Source organism: Equus asinus, chromosome 4 (genome assembly GCF_041296235.1).
Source record: "Equus asinus isolate D_3611 breed Donkey chromosome 4, EquAss-T2T_v2, whole genome shotgun sequence".
Taxonomy (NCBI): Eukaryota; Metazoa; Chordata; class Mammalia; order Perissodactyla; family Equidae; genus Equus; species Equus asinus.
The window spans coordinates 123,488,839-123,512,844 of NC_091793.1; the positions used below are offsets into that span (position 1 = coordinate 123,488,839).

General features: G+C 39.5%; 1 protein-coding gene across 2 annotated transcripts in view; it reads left to right on the forward strand.

Annotated features, from left to right (window-relative positions):
- The window catches only part of ITGAV (integrin subunit alpha V), an 86,678-nt gene that overhangs the window by 6,787 nt on the left and 55,885 nt on the right, over positions 1-24,006 (forward strand). Inside the window, exon 2 of one of the 2 annotated variants that reach the window (XM_070508224.1) lies at positions 4,004-4,134. In XM_070508224.1, the coding sequence (XP_070364325.1) occupies positions 4,004-4,134 (131 nt within the window). The remainder of the gene's footprint in view (positions 1-4,003; positions 4,135-24,006) is intronic. The other variant, XM_070508223.1, reaches the window with a different exon arrangement.

Sequence of the window (24,006 nt, forward strand, 5' to 3'; positions counted from 1 at the left end):
AGCATTGTTTTTCTGGTCTCTCACTTCTCTTATTCTGATTAAGCTGTTGGAGACATTCATTAGATATTCTTAGATGAACTTTGAGTAGCAATTATTTAATTTTTTATAAAGCATTTCATTAACAGGATTTTTTTGTTATTGTGGCAGAAAAACCCCACATGACGCAAAATTTACCCTCCCAACACACTGAGAGAGGCTTTTGTTTCTATAGTATGTGTTGCTTTTATATTCCTTAATTTTCTCATGTAGTACTTTTTACCATCCTGTACCCTTTATTCTATACAAATATTTCATTTTTCTCTACACAAGTCTCTCTTAAGACTTTAACATTTGTCTAATGCAATTTTACTTTCTCCATCTCTCCATTTTTCTCTTTGAAAAACTTTCTATAATGCTCTTAAAAGTAGCTTAAATATCATGTTGACATTTTAGACAAAGAACTTTATTCCTCAGTTTCTCTTCCTCCGTTAATCTAGGATTTAGAAATCGACAGCGCTCCCACATTCCTTTTCTGTTATTCTACCATTTCAGTGGCATTTCACCAATGTGCAAGACTGCACATGAAGGTATGTTTAGGAAAACTCGATGCACTCCCATATTAGTACCTCCGATTACCATCCTTTCATGCCCGTGACGTGCAAATGGTCTGATGAAAAGCAGCAGCCTTGTTCCTGGTCTTATCCAGGGAACTCGAGCTCTCTGCTGCCAAGAGAGCACAGTTTTCATTCAGAGCTCTCCTACTGTGCCCTTTTTCTCTGTCTTTGCGGAAGCCGGCGTCTGCTAATAACTTCCCAGCCCTCTCTGTGTTACAGTTCCAAGTAAAGAAAGTATGTGAGATCCAAAATAAAGAAGTTACTGTAAGAATAACTTAAATAATTGGATGTTTAATAGAAGATGATTTCCGTGTTCAGGGGTCAGGGACAGTGGAAATGGCTTATTTATGCTATATGGCTATTTTAAGATTAAGACCTCTTGCTCTTGAATTGCTACTCAGCTATGAATTTATAAAACTTTCCTTGAGCTCTTTTTATGTGGCAGGTACAAAGATGAATTAGAGTCCCCTGAATTCAAGGAAGCAATTTATTGTGGAGTGGGAAGAATAGCTTTGACAAAAAATTATAGAAGATTGTGTAACGCGCTATGCGATGACATTCCAGAAATTAATTTGGCTTGTAGGTTTCTAGACAAATTCTGAGAACTAGCTCTCCTCTCCCAATCTCCTGGATCCTGGCCATTATCCACAACCCTAAAATCATATGTATACCTGTGCTTGTTTTATGCTTATTAGGACCACTGCAGGAATGGCCCCGTGCCTTTTCAGGTGTAAACCCTGAAAAGTACACTTGTCGGAAATATTCTTTTTCCCCATCATGCACTCAAAAATAATTTAATTCAGATGAAGGGGGAAGTTTCATGGTCAACTTTTTTACCTGTTGAAATGAAAAATTTCATAAAAATGTATGTATATGTAATTTAGCTGTTACCCAGCTGTGCGGTGGAAAAGGACCATGTGATGACAACGGGCTGCTCTCGTTCGTGGGAGATGAGGGTGCTCTTATTCATAGCCTAATTTTTTTTTCTTACAAAAGGTTCTTGCTGAATGAAAACTAAGTTGATTTCTTACCCGGGGCCATTTGGCTGTGATGAGAGGGCTAGCGTTGGTGTTTTACTGATGCCAAATATGACTGCATAAAGCTTTATTAAACAGGGTGTGGTTTGGTTGGGAGTTTTTTCTTTATTTTGAGTATGGAGTTTTCAGATGAGTGTCAGAGAGGAGGATTCCTGTAACCTGGCAATTCATGCAGCCAGCTCTTGACTGTAATTTGGCAGCTAGCACCCGGCCGGAATGAAATTGAAATTGACAAAAGTAAGATGAATGCACTCCATATTTAAGATGGAGGCTTGTCCATAATTGCACAAAAAAGTGAAATACGGTTGTACATGTTTCCTTTGCTAGAAGACTTTAAGTGACAGTGTTTAAGGAGGAAATGAAATGATAATAGCCATAGCATCTGTCGAGGGCCTTTTGTGTCTAATTGAATCCTGCTTTCTTCTATGTTTCAGTCAGTTTCTTCTCAGTCTCTTTTACTGTATCCTCTTTCTTTACCTGACTCCTAAGTGTTGCTGCCTCTCAGAACTCACTCTTTGGCCCTCTTCTCTCTGAAGCTTCTCCCTGCGTGCTGAACGTTCTCTGTAAGGCAGAACTCTCCTCAGAGCTCCAGAGGACCAATTAGGTGCCTCACAGATGGTGCACACTAACGTATTGAGAACTGAATTCTTGGTTTTCCTATAAATACTTAATCGGCTTCCTGCTTCCCTATTCTTGAGGCGTTTCTAGCAAAATAAATGGTTCTCCCATCCATGCACTCCAGAACGAAACTTACGTGACATTCTTTAATCTTCTGATTCCCCATATTCAAGCCACCAGCTGTATCTGTTCTTTCTAATAGTTCCCCAGTCTGCCCACTGTCTCTTTCTCCATGCGCCCTCCTAACCCAGGTCACTATCACCTCTTCCCTCAGCTGCTAAAAGTGTCTTGCTTTCCTTGTTCCATTTTTGCCCCGCTGTCCCTTTAACCCTTTCCCAATAAGGCACCAGATTTAGTTTTCTTTATTAGATTATATCATTTTTTTTGCTTAGAAAAACATTCAAAGGCTTCAGACGGAGCTTCACATGATAAACTCCGAAAGTTTTACCCTGGCTGAAAGGTCCCCGCTTGACTTGGCTCTTGCCAAGCTCCCCAGCTTTATCCTGTGCCACTGCCAGCTTGCTCCCCTGCTTCAGCCACATCTCTTTCCTTGTAACTCTTGGGAAGCAGGCTCTTTCCTGCCTAGGGTCTTTGTACCTCTGCTTGGGGTGCTCCCATCTACCTCTTCATCCTTCTTTTATCCCACCTTTCTCCCTTCTCCCCAACACACAGACAGTGCTTGGTGCCCTCCTTCTAATCCTATACATCTCAGTTTGCTTAGAGGTAAGTCCCCTGGCTGCGACTTATCTAAAAGAGGTCTCTCTCTCTCTCTTCCCCATTCTTTAGAGAGAACCTCCTAACTCTTCCTTTTATCTAAAGCAAGTCTCTCCCTTCCATTCCTTAGAGATACCTTTTACCTGAAGAAGGTCTCCCCTCCTTATTCTCAAATAATCTCTCCCAGCCGATTGTTGGTTTCCTTCATAGCACTTGTAAGAGTGAGTACTTTCTTTCTTGGCTAGTTTCTGGTCTTCTTTCCCAAGGGAATGTAAGCCCCGCTGAGAGCTGGAACCAAGGTCGTCTTACTCATCATGCTGGCTCTAGTGCCCAGCACTGTGCCCTATATGGAAGAGACACTCAATCCATATCTTTTTCTGAATGAATAATAACTAAAAAAAGATGTCTTTTACTTAAAAATTTGACTCCTGACTATTTTGTCATCCACTAATTTTATCCTGACAAGAAATTGAATAGTGACCCTATTCTTTGACCACGGGTTGATTAGGTTAATTTTGTGAAGAGAAATTGTTAGTCACTGTTTAAAAAAAAAAATTGAAGTACAGTAGTTCCAGAAGATTCATTTTCCAAATGGAGAAATGATAATATTTACAACTACCATACTTCAGAATCTTTTTTTCCATTCAGCATTCAGGATATAGAAAGTGTATAGCAAACCACAAAAATGCAAGCAAAAATCAAAAACCTTCTCTGACTCTCGCCAGCATGTATTTTTTTAACAGCTTTATTGAGATATGATTGACATATAATAAGCTACCTATATTTAAATTTGACCAGCATAAATTTTGAAATGACACGTCACCCTGAAGTTGCCTTACAGTGTGCTATTAGGATGAATAAACCATGCTGAATAATGTATGTATGTAAAACAGCACCAAATGAAGAATGAAGATTGTGCCTTCGGTGAATGGTTTTTAGAAAATATTTGTGGATAACGTCAAAAGAATGCTCTTCCTACATCACAAGATATCGTCGATACTTTGTGCCATTGAGAATCTTGTCTCCCCTTTTGTATTTTAGCAGGATGTTTCTTCTTGTGGGAGCCCCCAAAGCAAACACCACCCAGCCGGGGATCGTGGAAGGAGGGCAAGTCCTCAAGTGTGACTGGTCTTCTCACCGAGGGTGCCAGCCGATTGAATTCGACGCCACAGGTAAATGTTCATGCGGTGGTGCCTTTTCTTAATTTATGTCACTTGATTTTTTTAATATCATTTAATTTTAAAAGCACTTGCTTTAGCTTAAAGGTAAACATTTAATAAATAATGCACAGAAGCACTTCAGATCCCCAGAGAAAGTTATAAAAAGACATGATTCATTATATGATTTTTTTCCTACAATTTTGTGGCATTTAAAAGTGTTAAGAATACACTGCGTTTCCATTGCTTTGGACGTCTTCAACTTTAAACCGATAGTGTCAATCTGGAAAAATCCAGGGAAAACCTTTTAAAATATTTTTGTACCTCTGCTGAGAAGAGGGAGCTCCTAGCAAGGCTTTTTGTCCTTTCTTTGTCAGCAGAATTGGAGTATGACTCATAACTGCAGAAGATGAGCTCTCTGATCAGGCATATAGTGAAGCCTGGGCTTGTGCTACCAAAACCAGCGGAGGAATCTTTTGGATTCAAGTAGATTTGGTTGACTTAAAAAAAGATTCTTATCCAAAATCTCTTGGGAAAATTATGTTATGGTTCTGATAGCATTAGAATTTTATCCACAGTGACAAATTTCCATATCAGTCAGGACTGTGGTAATAAGGAGAAAAACTGCATGAGGAAGATGAGAAGAAATAACTTAAGTTTTGTATTTACATCAGTGAAATAAAATATACGTAGTCCTGTACACGTTTGTATTGGTATATTTATGTCTATTGGTCAGGGCTTAGAGAATCTTCAAATAGTGTGACATTCTTCTGGTACAATAGTTTTACACATTTTTTTAACAATTCTGATTTGCTGGCTTTGACAGAATGTTTTAAGATAAGCCTGAAGAAAATCCTTATTTCCATAGTGTTATTTCCTCCTAGTTCTTAAATAGTTTTATTCTTGGAATTATAATATCATGAAACAGGAATTAGGATGTCGACTGTTCCATTTGACATCGTGATCACTGCCAAAATGAGTGTCAGTCATTAAGCCAGCTCTTACAGGAATCAGGTCACCTGTTTGTTTTTTTCCATTTGAAACCATCTACATTAAACACGATTGTTTTTCCATATATGGCTAACATTTGGAAAACCCCAAGAGTATGGAAATAGGCTCAGTTTTACCACAAATGGAGAAATATAGTCATGCATCGCATAATGACATTTTGGTCAATGACAGACTGCATGTATGACTGTTGCCCTAACCTCCTAAATTAGTAAGGGTGCTCCCAGGACAGAGATGGCACACTTAAATTGGGATAGAGGTCCCATAAGATGAGTGCCATGTGGCCTAGATGTGTAGCAGGCCATGCTATCTAGGTTTGTGTAAGTACACTCTATGATGTTTGCACAACGACGAAATCGCCCAGCAGTGTGTTTCTCAGCATGTATCCCCATCGTTAAGGAATGTCTGACTGTACCTGCGATTCAGAATATTATGGGTCAGGGCATTTATATCTTCTAACAAAATATGAATACTAATAAAATGAAACTGTAGGTCAGTTTTGATAGATTGAACTGTTCAGATATGTTTCTGTATTCGACACCATAAATTTTTGTGTAGCGCAAGATAATTTATTAGTGGTCTTTTTTTGAAATGTGGCTTTATATAATATTTTGTTTATTGAGAAAATAACATATGCACCTGGTAGGAAAGATTTTGAACAGTCCAAAAGAGTACACAAGGAAAAATATGACTCGTTTACATCAGCCTGCTCAGAGGCAATTATTCTAAATAATTTCTTTACTCCTTCTAGAATTTTCTTATTTCTACACATGTCTATATCTTTTTTTTAAAAAAGGCAAATTCACAACTAGAATAAACAACTGTGTACTAGGGGGCTTTGGGGAGAAGAAGGGGAAAAAAAAAGATTGGCAACAGATGTTAGTTCAGGGGTCAATCTTAAAAAAAAAGGCAGGGTCCGGCCCAGTGGCTGAGTAGTTGAGTTCATGCGCTCCACTTCCAGGGCCCAGGGTTTCACCGGTTTGGATTCTAGGTGCAGACATGGCACCACTCATCAGGCCATGCTGGGGTGGCATCCCACATAGCACAACTAGAAGTACCTTCAACTAGAATATACAACCAGGTACTGGGGGGCTTTGGGGAGAAGAAGAAGGAAAAAAAAAGATTGGCAACAGATGTTAGCTGAGGGCCAATCTTCAAAAACAATAAAAAGGCAATTCACAAATAGAAATATACTAAATATATTGTCAGGTGCCTAACTGTTCACCCCACCCCCCTACCATACCTAGCAATATAAATCTCTAATAGATCTTTCCATGTGGCTTATATGCATTTACCTCTTTCTTTGCAAATCACTGATAGTATTCTATTGTGTGTGCAGCCCAATTTGTTTCACTTATATTTCCTATTGATGGGCACTTAGATTGTTTCCAGTCTGTTGTTGTTATAAACACTGCTCAGGTGAAAAGCTTATACACAGGTATTTGTGCAAATGTGTGAGTATGTCTGTAGGGTAAAGCCCTAGTGGGGGATTTTTGGATCAAAGTATATGTATATTTAAAATTTTGATAGACGCTGCGAGTTATTCTTCACAAAGGTTTACACTTCTCCAATTATGTTTTCTGACACCTATGCCAATGCCATTTATCACCATATTTTTTCTGTGTCAATTTTATACTGTTATAGTATTATTATATATTATATATGTATATAATATATTTAATGTTATATTATTGTGTTGTTTTATATTGTTATATTAATTTGCATTCCTTTAATTAGCAGTAAGATTAAGCATCTTTGCATTTGTTTGTAAGTCATAGTATTCCTTTTCCTATGAGCTACTTTTAATATATTTGCACATATTTCCTATTGATTGTGAATATGAATCTCATTTGATGGCACTCCATCCTTGTGGTTGCTTAGGCCAAAATCTGGAGTCATGCTTGACATGAAATCTGTCAGCAAGTCAAAATTTAACTGCTTCTCATTCCGCTGCTAACATCCTGGTCCAAGCCACCATTGTTTCCCACCTGGACTGTTGCCCTCGACTCCTGAATTAGTAAGGTTGCTGCCGGGGCAGAGATGGCACGCTTAAATTGGGATAGTTTGAGGAGTTGTTGGTAAAAGGACTGTTTGCAAAGGATTGTGGAGGGTCTCAGGGATTGCTAGTCCCTGGGCACTAGTTAAAATTTGGCCTCCAGGCCTGAAGGGAGAAAGCGAAAGGAGCAGTTACCAGAATCTGGACCAGGACTAGGTGGAGAGAACCATGTGACAGGAGCTGTGGCTTTTGTCAGAGGGCAGCACATTGCCAGGCCCAAGTGACAGGAAGGGAGGAGAAGGGGAATAAACCCTGACCTGTGTCCTTCCTCTCTTTGATCCTCTGTGCATGCTTCTCACTGGCTGAATGCAGTTGGGAGCCAGCGGGCGGGGCACTTTGTGAGTTCCTACTGGTCAGCATCCTGGGCAGAGAGTGGGGTGGAGAATGGGGCAGAGGAGCCCTGGGGGCAGTTGGAAGAAAGCCAGCACACCTCCTCCATGTTCTCCGCACTTCTGCCCTGGGTATCCCGATTGTTGATTCTCTACAGCAGCCAGAGTGATTCTTTTAAAATATTCAGATCATAACACTCCTGCCTAAATTCTGCTAATATCTCCCGGTGTGTCTTACAGTAGCCAAGAGGACTCTGAGTTTTCCAGCGCACTATTGCTATCCTTACCTTCATCTTCTCCCGTTCTCCCTGCTTTACAGGGTCTCTGCAGGGCTTGTAAACTATAGGAACGTTGCCACCTCACCTTTGCCTGGGCTGTTTCCTCTGCCTGGAACATGGTTTCCCCAAATGGACATGGGGTACCCCTCCACCACCAACTTCGAGACTTGCTCCGACATCATCTTCTCAGTGGTGCCCTGGCCATCTTATTTAAAATTGCAGTTCCCCTTTTCCCACTTTATGTTCCTGTCCTCTTCTCTGCCGTGTATTTCCCTGCAGTAGACACATTGCTATATAAGTTATTTATTTTTAGTTACTGTCTCTTTCTCTCAATGAGGACGTGTGTTCTATTAGGATAGTTTTTTATTTGTTTTGTTCACAGCTGAAACCTCAGGGCCTGGAACAATGCCTGGTGCCCGGCACAAGTTGGTGCCCAATAAACTGAATAAATGAATGAATGAATGAATCATGAGAGCTTTTTCTATAGTGAAGAAATAACTGAAGCCGTTTATACTCGTACAAATATGTATTTTTTGTTCTGTTCTCTTTCGACCTTGCTGATATTTCTGCAATCATTTTGTATAACTTCTGAGACTTACGAAAAGAATATACAAATTAAGACTTCATTTTTTACGTTAGAATTTTTCTTCACGTAGTTTGAATTTAAGAAAAGAAGACAATATAGGTTTCAGTAATTTAGTCCTGAAAATGTGTATCTGGAAACAGCACCATTAAACTGTGTCTTGACTTTATGGAAGAAATGCTTACAACTTAGAGCATCCTGACACATCTGTCCCGAGGAACTCTCCCCATCCTCACTTAAACATAGAAACATGTCTGCCCCGCAGAGGTCTTTTGTCTTTTCCGTTATCTCAAGGGAGATGGTGGCTTTTCTCTCTTTCTTTGCCTCATCTCAGTGTTGTGTCAAGGGAGATGGCAGCTGAGTGGATAAGTGTGGCTTCTGGAGGCAGGCTGCCTGGGGCCCAAACCCTGGCCCTGCCACTTACCAGCTGCTTGACTCGCCAGGGTGACTATCAGGTTACTGCCATCTCCAGATACAGTGTCCTCATCTAACCTGCTCCATAGGTACGTGTTCAGCTGAAGGAGTTGACGTGTGTGTGACTTAGGGCCTGCAAGTGCTTAGCACAGGGACTGGCGCGTTGCAATGGCTCAGTCAATATAAACTGTTACCATGGCCTCCCTTCTCTGGAACCCTGCCCGGTCTTTCATTTGTCTCTATGTCCCTGCTATGCATTGGCCCTCTTCCTTTTTTTATTTTTTAACTTTTTAAACATGCTTAAATTTTTCTACCTGAAAAACTAATCAAAACAGCTTTCCCTTGGACATGTGTCTTCTCTTGGTCATTTTCCTTTCTTCTTTTCTTCACAGCCAGGGTATTGAATGCTGTGCCTCTCTTCATTACTTTCCGTATTCCATCACCCCCGTCTGGCTGCTAGCTAACCCCAGCCCAGCAAGTGCCCTCATTGTTAGTGGTGGCCTACTTCAGTGGACATTTGCCCCCTCATCGTATTGAACCTCTCTTTTACAGTTCATCCCAATGACTATTCCTTCCCTTTTTTTTTTTTTTCTTCTTTTGAGGAAAATTAGCCCTGAGCTAACATCTGCTGCCAATCCTCCTGTTTTTGCTGAGGAAGACTGGCCCTGAGCTAACATCCATGCCCATCTTCCTCTACTTTATATGTCAGATGCCTACCACAGCATGGCTTGCCAAGCAGTGCCGTGTCCCCCCAGGGATCCGAACCAGCAAACCCTGGGCCGCCAAAGTAGAATATGCGAACTTAACTGCTGCGCCACCAGGCCGGCCCTGACCATTCCTTCCTTATGTAAAGTCTCTGCTCCTTGTCTGTCTGAAGCTATCGTGTACCCTTATTCCTCCTAACCTGCTTAATACTCTTGTGGAGTTTGGCCAGTGACTCTTCTTTTTTCACTTGCTCCATATTTGCTGTATATCACGGTGTCATGAAAAGGAAATTGGCATTGGATTCCATCAGACTTGAGGTCAAATCCAGGTTCTGCCATTTTCCCAGTGTTCCCTTGGGAACATTACCTACCTTTCCACGTGCTATAATACATTCCTGGGGTGATCACGAAGAGTTTAAATTAGTTAGTTTATCTGTGTTATTTTATTGTGCATCTGAGTCCAGAAGAGACTTTAATGCTTAAAAGGGCTCCATCCTCATGTTTTAATATTTGGGAAATAAAATTATTTTATTTAAATTAGCCCTGTTTTATATGATGTAGTAGGTATTACAACTATTAATCAGTATCATGTTTCTAAAACTTTTGGAAAACCCTTGAATTTAGGTAAGCCCATGTCACTTTTTCTAGGCAGTAAAACATGAGCAGAAGTGTGTCACGTGGGTAAAAAGGTTTAGAAGTTGGGGCGTTATTCTGCCTCTCCCCTTGCAAGGTGCCATCGTGGGTGCTCATGGTTTATGCAGCCTCCACCAGCCGGGGTCCCTGAGTGAGCAACACGTGAAGCACAGACTCCTGCTGACGCACAGTGTATGTGTACAAAATAATCCTTGGTTATTTTTGACTAATAGATTTTGGGGATGCTTGTTACTACAGCATAGTGCAGCCGAACTGAATAATACATGTAGGGACGTTAAAATGGAATATTATCAGTAGTCAGCTGTTGGAAAATGGTTAAAATGGTTAAAATCCTTTTGTATTCTGCATGCCCTTTTGATCTTCTGTTAAGTTTCTTGTTCTATTTTTCTGGGTCCTGAGCGGCCAAGTGACTACATATCATTGCTTATGCTAAAAACGGCCCCTGGTTGGTAAATTGCATTTAGACTGGGAGAAATTATAAATAGACTATAAATACCTGATGGAGATGCCGAAGCTTTGGCATTCCTTGAATACAGGGACCCTTACAACCAGCATGTCCTTCGTGGGAGCTCCGAAGGCAGTGGTGATGAAGTCATTACAAGAGACACCAGCCCTGTGGGATGTGAGGCTTTGAAGCCAGGGCAGCTCCTGTACGCACCAGATCTTGTTTCCTCATGTCTGAGCTGTCACCTGGTGAGGCAAAAAGAAAAGCACGGGACACAAGCTGTGTGGACCGCTGCTCAGGGATGTTCATGTAAGGGCTCTCATCAAGGAGGTGTGTCTGGTTTTGTCCTACGTCCTCTATATAGACTGGTGCTACTGTGTGTGGCCTTTGGCAGTTTTGTAAGTCTGAAAGTTCAGTTGAGCCTTGAGAAGCCCCCCGGGGGTTGTTGCCTCAACATTTGAAGTTTGTATGAAGTATTTCAGGCTCATTTGTTTCTTGGGCTCTTTCTCCTTAGAAAGAACAGAATAGTGACTTTATCCCTTCCTGTAAAAAGAACAAATCTCAGCTAGCTCCAGAATCAGAATAAAAATTTTTGTAGTAAGGTGCTTTTTGGAGTTATGTGAAATAGGAAATGATGAATGGTCCTTTCCCATTTCCCTCCTCTTTTGGGTCAGGTTCTGTATATAGGCAGTCTTAGTACACTAAGTACAGCTCTTTTTTTCCATTAAGCTGATATTTATGTTGATTTTCTTTTTTTTTGCTCCTTATCTTATAATATGTTTGTTTTCCTGGTTAGACTGTAAGCTCTCGAGAGCAGGGAACAAATTTATTTCTGCTCACCATTGTGTGCTAGTGTCTGGAGAAGTGCCTGGCATATGGTAGGTTGCATTTGTGTGTATTGCACACAGGTGTTGGTTTTGTCATGAAAAGCAATAAAAATAGACTCTGGCTGAATTTAGCTGAACAGGAATTTATTGAAAGTATATTGCTGAATCATCCGTTTTCTGAAAAATGAGCAGGAACCAAGAGAAAAGCTGTTAGTGTTGGGTTTTACTGAGCTGGAATTGCTGTTGCTGACTCTGGGACAGCATCATGAGAGTGATTCTTACCCATCCCTGCCTCTGCATCACTTGCTGGAGAGTCAAAGCTTTTGTGGGAGTATCTGATTGGCTGAGTCTAAGTCATGCCTATGAAAGTCAGGGAGGGCATGCCTTATCTCACACAACTAAGAAAGATAGATTATGAGCTCGTATAGGGAACTAGAACCTAGGGTTCTTCAAAAGAAGAAAAAGAATAGGAATCAGAGGAGTCTTTCTCTTTTTGGTTAGAAAACAAAGTAATAGAAAGAAAACATTCTTTATGAATACCATAAGTATCTATTACTGATCAATAATTCATGGACTCATTTTACTTTCAGTGTTTAGCAAAGATGTGCCTGGATATTAGATGATATATAATTTATTAGAAGGCCATTTGACTGCATCTTGTCACATGCTTTAAGGCATGTAGTGGTGGCTAAGGAAGACAATATGGATTTTGGCTTTAAGATAGCATAACACTTAGTTTCCAGCTCTTAAAGAAAGGTGAACTTCTGGTGTGCTTTCCTTCCTACCCCAGGGCATGATTTCGTGTAGTAGGGGAAGAGGAAGGGTCTCAAAAATATGTTTGGAAGACCAGTATAAATTTATTTCACTTTAATTATGAGCACTAGACACAAATAGATGTGTACCAAAATAAAAGAAGCGTAAGTGGGAAGTGTCTGTCTCTGCTTGAGGCCTTCGAGGAACGCTTCCCTGCTGGGTTGGTGACGTTTGAGGTAGCCCATGAAAAATGAGATGGAATTTACCAAATGTGGAAGAGGGTTCTAGGCAGAGAAAACGGTATGTGCGTGGATTAGTAAATGATGTTTATGAATGAAAATCAAGTAATTCCTGTGACACACATATAGATGTCCGTATGTGAGTGTAAGGTTTATATGTGTAAGGGGAGGGCGATGAGGCATCGAGGGCCTGATGAGAAATGACGTAAGCTGAGGAAGGATCTAAATGAATTTTAGAAAGTTACTCTAAACTAGCAGTCTAACCAAATCACTATACAGCCTAACACACGTAGAGCATTGTATTAAAAGTGAAAGGATCTAGGGCTCGGTGGGTGGACCTTGGGTCCTTGGTTCCATGCCATGCTGAGTAGATTTGACATGAACATTACAGAGAAAATAACACTTTCAGTACAGTCTGTTAATTTTCCTAGTCGTTATTTTTGGTAGAATTGTACAGGTTACAATATTATCATGGGTATCTTCAAAATATTGTAGACATGCCTTTTAAACAATTAAGGGAAAATATAGGTTTCTGTGATGAAGTTTAATTTAGCAGAAAATTCAGTGCAAGACGGCACGCTTACTTGCTGCTTTGATTTCTTGAGTGATGTTTGTGCATTAGTGAGCCTGCGGGAACAAAAGGAAGCCTCGCTCTAAATTTTATCTCTTGGATTTGTGAAATTTACCTCCCAAATGTGCTCTTTGTTAATTTTCTTTCAAAGTATTGACTCTTGCCTGTCTTCTTTTTCTTATTCCTGCTGACTTTCTTGACATATGTAAACAAAGCCATAACTAGGAGTGAAAAGAAACGCCTGCTGTCTTATTTTGCGTGTTCGCATATAGTGATTGAAATATTACAATTTGCCTTGAAAAAGTAGTTGTCCTCTTGGATATTTAAACTCTTTCATCTAGTGACTCCACACAATTTGTAGGTTTTCACCGAGGTCTGCATAATGGCTGGAAACTGATGTTTCCCTGAATTGACAGAATAATATGAACTTTGAAGCACTGTGGAATTAGTGAAAATGAAAAGGTCATTTTGGGATCTGATTTGTTTGTTTTACACTGGGATGATTGATATGTAGACAACACAATTTATTGAATGTGGACGTGGAAAAGTAGAATTTAAGCAAAGGTTAAAATAAGATTTAGTTTTAGGATTAATGGTCTGTGTATTTTAGGAAGCAAAAATATTCCAAAACTATATTATGTTGGGGTGCAAAATAATATAGGGAATATTCAGTTAGCAGGCAAGGGGCAGTCTGTTATCTCAATTTTTGTCTTCATGGCTGAATTAGTTTCTTGTTGCTATTGTAACAACTTACTATAAACTTGGTGGCTTAAAAACAACACCGGTTTAGTACCCTCAGTTCTGAAGGTCACATGTCAAAATGGGTCTCTGTGGGCTGAAATCAAGGTGTCTGCAGTGCTGCATACCTTCTGGAAGCTCTAGGGAAGAATCCGTTTTCATGCCTTTTCCATCTTCTAGAGGCCACCCACATTCCTTGGCCTGTGGCTCCTTCTTCCATCTTATTTATTTATTTATTTTTGGGGGGAAGATTAGCCCTGAGCTAACTGCTGCCAGTCCTCCTCTTTTCACTGAGGAAGACTGGCCCTGAGCTAACATCCATGCCCATCTTACTCTACTTTATATGTGGGATGCCTACCACAGCATGATGTGCCAAGCGGTGCCATGTCCGCATCTGGGATCCGAACCGGCAAACCCAGGCCGCCGAAGCGGAACGTGTGCACTTAACCGCTGGGCCACCAGGCTGGCCCCTTCTTCTTCCATCTTAAAAGCCAGCAATGGTTAGCCTTTCTCAGGCTAAGTCGCTCTGACAGTAACTCTTCTGCCTCCCTGTTGTGATTACCTTGGGCCCACTGAGGTAATCTAGAGTAATCTCCCATTTCAAGGCCCTTAGTTTAATCACATCTGCAAAGTCCCTTTTACCCTGTAAGGTCACATATTCAAATGTGAGGTTCTGGGGATTAGGACTTGGACATCCTTGGGTGGTGGTGGGGGGAAGGGACGTTATTTTGTTCCCACGGTGCCCTTTATGTATTTTGTTGTTTGTTATTGCTTATACTGCAAGCTACTTTAGGGCAAGAACAATGCTTACGTAAGTAGGCCTTGTTCCCTCTCTTGTTCCTTTTGCTTTGCTCTGTGGTTATGAGGAATGTGAATTCGGCTTAGAAGATACAGGCTCAGATTCAGGCCCTGACACTCGCTAGATGTGACTTTGGCCAAGTGACTGAAGGTTGCCAGCCTCAGTTTTTTACCATTTGTCAAATAAACGTAATACCCCCCTCCGGGTTGTCATGTGGATCAAATGAGATAATGTCTGTAAAGGTACTTTGTAAACAGTGAAGCAGTATACAAATGAAGAAAGCGTTGGTTCTGCCACACCCATACTGCAGCCGTGGGGAAGTGAATAATTAGGAAGAGGAAAGAAAGAAAGAAAGATAACTGTGGATCTTCTTAAATGTGTTATACCTCATACCTCGGTTTGCATTTTAACCTCTGTTATGGTGACATTTGGGGAAATCCTCTCCTTACAACATGCTTTCCTTTTCTAGGAAGCAGATGTTACTGACAGACTGATCATTGCCCAGTTTTCTCAATAGTAAGTCTTTTCCAAAAAGATAGACTGATGATCTGCACTGAAGCAGGAGAACCCACCTGGCCCCGTCAGAGTCCCTTAGTTTAGAAATACGGGCTTGCCTGCATGTGGCTGAAAAATATGTCCCTGAAAAAAAGGAGAAGCTCCTGTGTTTATGTGCCAAATTCAGTGAATGGATGCCACTTCTCACCAACAATATCTGTCCTAGAAAAAGTCAGAAGTCCAGTTACTCCCCTGCCCACCCAAAATGGCTTGCTGGAACACTTACCACTTGTTCCCAGAAGGGCTTGGCTGTAGGTTGTGGGCAGACTCCGGCCATGCCAGTTCTCTGGTCAAGAAAAATGCTGTGGAGTATTTTCTGGATATTACTGCGCCTTGTGTTTAATAGAAAATAGAAAACTTTTAGCCTCTCTGTGGCCTCTGTGCCATACAGTTTTCAACTCATTGCAGTTAAAACAATCAGGCAGACACGGAAACAGCCTCCTTAGTTTGACTGACTGACTGTCCTCTTGGTGAGTTTTCTTTCAGAGTTGTGTCTAGGTGTGTCTACAGTTGCGACAGTCCTGCAAATTAGAAAGTTAAAAACACAGAGAAAAATAGTCTCCTTTTCCTTGTTAATGCAAAAGAAGTTTATTCTAAAGAATTTTTCTTTTTAATGAAACTGTTTTTCCTGATATAATCTATTATCCCCTGGTACAGAATTATACAGTTGGAGAGCTGGTACGCAACTTAGACGTCAATTACTCTCATTCCTTATTACTAGTTGGCTCAAACTCATGCACTTAGTTGGTATTTAACACTTGAAATGTTTTACCCAAACTAAATTCACAGGATCCTTTAAAGCCCATCCCCTTCCCTGCCCACTTTGATCTGACTCATAACCATCATTTTAAGACTTAACATTGACTTGGTGCCTTTTTTTTTTTTAAATCTTCAGTAAAGAGTTTTTGTTTTAAAATGTTAGTTGCTTTCAGGATCGTTTCCTTCTCATCATCAGGAGGAAACAAACCAGCATTGATAAAGCAGTGGGTGTTTTTCAAAGGGCCTGTATTCCTGGTGCTGGCTGCAGCAGAACCATCAGAATTGCTCATGGAAGAAAGGGAGATTTTGATTCTCTGTTCCCTGTGGCAGTAATAACTCAGTAAATAAATAAAAACCAATTCCAGCGAAATGAGCTTCCTCCTGTTTTCTTCTGGCTCTACTTTTCTGATTCTTCTTGTTTGCTTTTGGAAAACAATTATATCTAATCTTGTATAAAAGTTGTTTCTGGACAGCTCTGTGTAAATTAGTAACACTTTCTCATGTTAGTAGATTATGATTTCAGAACTTATTTTTACATTCACAAATGATGAGTTTTTCAGTAGCGTCTGACTCCAAACACTCTGGATTTAGAGATCTTTATCTCTTGTCATTTTAAGTCAATACAATTATGCTTCTAGAGACATTTAAAGACACTTTGAAGTTTATAAAGCAAATCATTTTTTCATTAATACTGGTATCTAACCACTACTTATTGTCTGTCTGAGTTTCTTAAAGAAATTAAGAAACCATATTTCCTTATCAGGTCAAAGAAATCATTAACGTGGTCTTTAGTAATAGCTGGAATTTTGATTTTTTTAAATGAATTATTTTTTTGCAATATTCTACCCTACTAGTTTGACTCTAAGGTATAGAATAGAGGAATAGGAAGGATAATACTTATCAAAATTGCTAGGAAGAGCTTGTTCAACTTAAATGTTCTTGAATTTTATGAACTAAAACGCCTTTATGTGTGGGAGATGAAAATGTAAACATAAAGTTAATTAAGAGGGGATCTAGAAACTCCTAACTAAGCTTTTGCATGTGAAGATTAATGGATACATATTCACACTACTTTTTTTAAAATCTTTTTTCTTTCTTTTTTAAAAAATTTAATTTAATTTTTTTTATTGTGGTAACATTGGTTTATGACATATAAATTTTAGGTATACATCATTATATTACGATTACTGTTTAGATTATATCATGTTCACCACCCAAAGACTAATTACAATTCATCACCACATACGTGGACCCCCATGTTCATTGCAGCATTGTTCACAATAACCAAGACTTGGAAGCAACCTAGGTGCCCGTCAAGGGATGAATGGATAAAGAAGATGTGGTATTTATACATAATGGAATACTACTCAGCCATGAGAAATGATGAAATCCAGCCATTTGTAACAACATGGATAGACCTTGAGTGTATTATGCTAAGTGAAATAAATCAAAGGAGAATGTCAAATACTATATGATCTCACTCATACGTGGAAGATAAAAACAACAGCAAGCAATCACGTGTATAGTGACTGTAAATGTAAGGATGCCTTTGATATTAAAATGTATTATTTATGTACTACTAAAAAATGTTGCTAATTATGAGTCACCATTGACTGTAGTACGCATTCAGATTTCAAAGATGTTAATATCTGAATATTTACAGCTCCGTATCGATGAAATATATTATTTCACAATAGTGTTAGGTTACAAATACATGAGACCAGTAGCTGACTACCTCTTTATCATTTTCTTTCAGATTTCTTTTACAGCATTTTTGACTCTCTGAAAATATCGTATATAATTATTTGTATATATCATTATTAGATAATATTGTTATTCTCTTCCCTGAAAGGAGAGACCTTGTCTGTCTCATTTACTGCTATACTCCTTGCATTTAGACATAGGAGATACCCACGATTCATTTACTTAAATGAAGATCAAAGAGAGTTTCTTTCTCTGACCTGTTAATTTTCATATAAATAAGCAATATTGAGAGATTTTTCTTTCAGGCAAATTTGTTCTAGGAAGTGCAGCTGAACAAAAGTGATGTTTGAGGTAAAAAGCTGCTTAAGGAATCCTGCAAATTGTCTGTTCTATTAAAGGATGAATGGAGGGCAGTGTTGTTTTGTTTTGTTTTTTTATTCAATTGTACAACATAATGATTCAATATTTGTGTATATTGCAAAATGGTCACCACAATAAGTCTAGTTAACATCTGTCACCAGACATAGTTGCAGAATTTTTTTTCTTGTAATGAGAACTTTTAAGATCTTCTCTATCAACTTTCAAATATGCAATGCAGTATTATTAACTGTAGTCACCATGCTGTATATTACATTATTTTAATAGCTACTTTTTGGGCAAAAAATAAGCTCTCTGAGGACCTAAATCATTTCATCATTCATAGTCATATAGGAATTAATGGAAACCAAATCTCTAAAAACACAGGTAATTTCCAAGTAGAAGTTTACTGTCTTGCTTTTCTGATGCTGTGCTATTCTTCTTGACTTTGGCCTTTTCAAAAAGGTGACATAATATTGTTGCTCCAAAGGATAGTCTTTAGGCATGAAAGAAGAAACAAAAAATTTAGTTTTAGGGTAATAAGATAACTTTGTCTTAAAAAAAAGCATCCCCTGTAATTCTCCAGCAAGTTGAATGTTTGACACTGTCTTTTGAAACACTCCAAGGAGATGGGAAGAAATGAGAAGAGTTCGCAGAGTCTAAAGCTAGGACAATTTGCTCTGCTCAATATGTTTCTATCCTCAAGTATTCAATCATGGTGATGCGGGGTCGGTGAGCCGAGCAGTCGAAAGAAAGATTTCTTAGACTCTCAAGATCTGGCAGTAGTGCTCTTTTATTTAGAGAATAGTGTAGCATGGGGACAGGACCCATGGGCAGTCAGAGCTTCTGCTGCTGCTGCCTCTGCTGCCCCCGCTGGCATGGGGACAGGACCCATGGGCAGGCAGAGCTGGTGCGTGGGGACAGGACCCACGGGCAGTCAGAGCTCCTGCTGCTGCCCCGAGTTGAGGGTTAGGGCTAATTTTATAAGGCATGGGTATGTGAATCATGTCTTTACAAGACAAAGGAAAGAACATGAAAAAAAGTTAAAATGGTATCAGTGCAGGTGGGGTCTGGTCGTTGGGTGATCCCATGACTTTTAGACAAGAATCAAATCGGATTAAGTAAAGGTCAGAAGCCACCACCCTAAACCAGTTACATGAGATTGCCAGACAGCAACCAACTTAAGTTCTTGCCTTCCCCATTAAGAGCTTCTAGGGATAAGGTCATCTCTCTTCTTCTTCCTGGTACAGAGAGGGAGGCACCTTTTACAGATAGAGGTTTCCCTTAGAAATGTAAATGTTTCCCAACAAAGGGGCAAACAAATTCCACTCCTTGGAGCCTGAATCTCATCTGTAGTTTTAAAACTAACCAGCCTAAAAATCCTCATCATAAGCCATTTTAAAATTAAGCAGCCTAAAAATCCTCATCAATGGGAGTCTCATAAAGTGCAATCGATAAATTTAAAAGCCGAGAAAAATAGACGTTAAATTTCCAAGTCTAGTGATTTACTTGCTAATTGACGTCAAGCTTCTTTAGCAACATTTTCTCTAGTTTTGAAAGTGATAGTGTAGAGTCTTATGTTAATTTAAATAATGCAGATTAATTTGTTCTTGTCTTTACTGTGAGATATTCTTTTTCCCTTTAATTTATTTGGGAGATCAGAGCCAATATTCCAAGGTGTTTTACAGAATTGTAGACAGAAATCCTTGTTCGTTCTTGATTGTTGCCTGAGGAGGCATTTCCTCCAGCACCGGAATTTCTACAGTTGTCTGTATCCGGTTTCCCTTTCAAAGCTGGTGGCGTGGTCCAAAACAGCCTGTGGAGTTCCGGGATCACTCAAGTGATGACTTCAGGGCTGTGACTCAAAATATTTACTTCCCTCATGCGCCCAGATTAGCTGCCGGTTTCAGCCAGGTCGTGAATGAACTTCTTGTCAGTCTGTTTGGAGAGCATGCTTCATTTTCTTTCTCCCCACCCACCTCTATTCACACTTCCTCCCAGTGAAACTTCTGCCTGATGTGGAATCTAGTGTTTTAAGGCTTGGTCTCTGGGAAAAAAGTTCTGATTGGTAAAGAAGAACTTCCTATTGAGTAAACTTCTTGAAAAGATGGTAATTTGAGGTTATGATCCTGTCAAAGCAGAAGACATTCAAAGCAGTGGGTGATACATATTTTCTTGAAAACTGTTGGCAAAGTTTTCAATGCCTGTGTATGCCAATGCATTGTACCCGAATATATTGGACTTCTTTTGTTTGGTAAAGTAATTGAGAACACCTTTAATCATGTGATGCTTTAAGACATGGCAATTGTTTTGGGGCATATCTAAGTTTTAATAAAGCTCCAGGTTTTTCAAATGTACTTTTTTATCAAAAAGAGCCATGTTGCCTGATGTTTTTTCACATGTGGCTGGTGCTCCTTCATCCTCATTACATACTGTTGGTAAATAGCTTGCCATATGGAAAGAACTATGGGTTTTTGTGCTCCACAATACTTGATGATGAAAATAAAACCAAAAAAAAAAAAAATTGTAAAATTTGTGCTTATTTTCCATGACATTTTCTAGCTTAAGCTAAACCTGATGTCCATAAAGGCAGATATCATAATCATTGTGGCAGGAGATGTTTTCACTGCTTTTTTTAACATAGGAAATAGAACATGGTAGCGATGAGAACCATATGCCACTTGACAGAGCAGAGCACCATCCTTGCCATCACATGCAAATTTAGAGAAAAGTCAGTTTATTCAGGAAAACAAATTCATAGAGACAATTTTTTGAAGTGAGAGGAAGAGAACTGGATAAGATTTTACGAAGAGGAAAGTTATCTTCAACCTTTCAGGAATATAATTAAAGAAAAATTGTTTTGTGTAGAGGGCAATTCAAAAACCCCATGAAGCCCATTCTTAGCAGGGCAGAAAAGCTCTTGACAGCCGCTCCTCTCCTCACCCTTCTCTCTAGTCACAGTGAACAACTCATAATCCTCTAAAGAGAAATCAAGAATACGCACTCTTTCCTCTCTTTGCCAGGCTTTTTTTCTTGGCCAAGAAAGCATTCCCTCCCTTGTCCTCTGCACTGTTTTCTCGATGCTCTTTACCCATCCTCTACCCATATCTCCGCCGTAATGACTTGTTCCCATAACTGTCTCTTGTGTTAGATAAGAGACTAATGGTAGTTAGGGGCAGACTACCATTTCCTCATGAGTTAGGGTCATAAGTGGACAACTTCAACTGAATTTTCAGGTAGGATTTGAATCAAGAATGGAAGAAAGAAGGTTTTTCAGGTTAGAGGGCCTTGGGCGCAAAGGCCTGCAGGTGGGAATGAGCATGACTTGTTTAGGGGATGGGGAACTGAGGGTAAGGGAGCTCTTAGATATAAAAATAGTTCTATCTTGGAGCCTGTTAAAAATATATCCGTTAGAATAATATTCTGTCTTACACCTCATTTTCTGGAGGGTTTATCATTTTAATTTAGCAATGAGCCTGTCTCAGAACCTAACAGTAGCTTTAATGCTGAGATTCTTAGGTATATCGGAAGAGGAAGTAATGTGACTTTGAGGGAAACTGTAGGCCTCTTAAAGCAAAATAGAAATATTTCTAAATTTGAAACTGAAGGAGATAAGGGGATTGGTTAAGTAAACTACTATATGGCTATATAATGATGTACTACACAACAATGAAAATAATGCTGTAGGTCTACCTTTATGACATATTCTTAGGGGGAAAAAAGGTACATACATTTATGTATAATAATAACTTTAATGTCTTTTTAAATATTGGCTGTAAAATATCTTTTCGTATAGAAGGATATTCATGTATTCATGAAATAGGTCTTTAAGATAGACACCAAAATGTTAGCAGAGGTCATTTCTTTATGGTGAGAGTGTGGTATTTAGATTCCTCTTTACATATGGCTTTATTTTATGTCTCATATTTTAATCTGTTTTGTAACGTTGTCTAATCAGAATAAATACAATAAGGAGTTCAAGTAAAAGGAAGTAGAAGATAGCCTGTTTTGGCCTTATGGTACATATTACATGTACTTGTTGGTTGCTGTAGTTTTACTTTGAAAATTTTCAAACTGAAAGAAAATTTGGAGCTGTAATACAATGAACAACACTGGACCCTTCACCTAGACTCACCCATTGTTGCAGACATTGTGACCCTTAACCCCTAAATATGTCAGCACGTGTCTCTAGAACTAGGACCTTCCCTTACATAATCATGGTACTATAATCACAGATGAGAAAAGTGTCATTATGAAGATACTGTTACCTACTCTACAGTCCATATTTAAATTTCCACAAGTATGCTAATGAAGTCCTTTGTAGCATAAAAAAAGTATTTAGACGCAAAAAGATTCCATCAAAGATTCCATCCTGCCTTGGGTTGCTGTGTCTCTGTTCTCTTTGAATCTTGAACGTTCCCTACTTTTTTTGTCTTTCGTGACATTGACATTTTTGAGGATTCCATATGAGGTGTCTTGTAGACAGGAATACTTGTATTGGCAAGAATAGAGCGATGTTGGTTCTGTATCATTTTGTTTTTGAAGTTTTAGAGATTAAGAGAAAATACAGGGAACCTTAATTTGAACCTCTCTGATGTGGTACTTCTGTTCAACCTGTGATTTCCTCTCATATAGAAAAGATTCCTTCCGCTTGGTCATGTTTACGGTCTTGCTCAAAAGGCTTTGTTTTAAATGAAAGCAGAAGCAGGAAGTAGCGGTTGTGAGAATGTTGGACTTCTCAGATCCAGTTAGCTCATAAACTCAGTTCCCTCGGGCTAAGATTACTTGCGTTTATCGTGATGCTGTGATCTCAAGGGACAGTGAGTAGAAGTCAATCTTCCAAGCACCAGCTGTTTCTTTCGCAGTCATGCTGCATTTCTCCTCCTTGATTAATGTAAGGGGGAAAATGCCCTCATTTCCTTGGTAGAAAGGAATAGAATAGAAAGCCGGCAACCCTGTGTTGAGAACACAGTTAACTGTGTAAGAGAACACAGTTAGCTTGCAGTGGAATAAAAAAAAAAAAAAAAATCCTGTTAATGTGTAACCATAAATTTTATAGTTAAAATCCTTGAAAAACTATCAATTGAACTGAAGTTTTCCAGGGGCCCCTAAGCTTCTTTGTAGTTGTAGGTCAGGCCCTTCTGGAAATAGCATTATGTCTTTAGAATATATGTTACTCAGACTGTGCTAGACTATACTTTAGTAACAACATGCTTTATTTACAAACAAAACCCCAAATCTTACTCACTTCAAAAAAGGATGATTTTTTCTCATGTCATCATCATGTGGATCATTTGGCTGTTCTTGTGGTTTAGAAAATTGGACTGAGGCTGCTTCCATCAAGCAATTCCACCATCTATTCTAGCCTCAGGGATGGGAGAGAGAAAACATGGAGAGCTCATATCCACTCTTCTTTCATTTGTTTGTTTTTTAATGAGTTGACTTCCTTTTTTAGTGAGGAAGATTGGCCCTGAGCTAACATCTATTGCCAATCTTCTTCTTATTGCTTGAGGAAGATCGTCATTGAGCTAACATCTGTGCCAGTCTTCCTCTGTTTTGTATGTGGGCTGCTGCCACAGCATGGCTTGATGGGCCATGTGTAGGTCTGTGCCCGGGATCCGAACGTGCAAACCTAGGCTGCTGAAGCGGAGCACATGATGAAACATTAAGCACTCGGCAACCAGGCTAGGCCCTGTCTTTTTTTTTTTTCCTTCTTCTTCTTCTCCCCAAAGCCCCCCAGTACATAGTTGTATATTCTAGTTGTAGGTCCCTCTAGTTCTGCTATGTGGGACGCCTCCTCAGCGTGGCTTGATGAGTGGTGCTAGGTCTGCGCCCAGGATCTGAACCGGCGAAACCCTGGGCTGCCCAAGTGGAGCATGTGAACTGAACCACTTGGCCACGGGGCTTGGCCCCTGGTCTTTTTTAAAAAAAAATCTACAGTGCTTTACCTTAGTGCCTGGTGATCGGAAATAATTTTTTCAATAATGTGGGCTGAAAAATGAATGTTTGCATGTAGTGTGCCAAATCTAATTCTTTTTCCTACCGGCTGACTCATGTCTCCTGGATTCTAACTCTTGTGTTATAGTGTCGTTGGCCCACATCTTAATCTTTTAC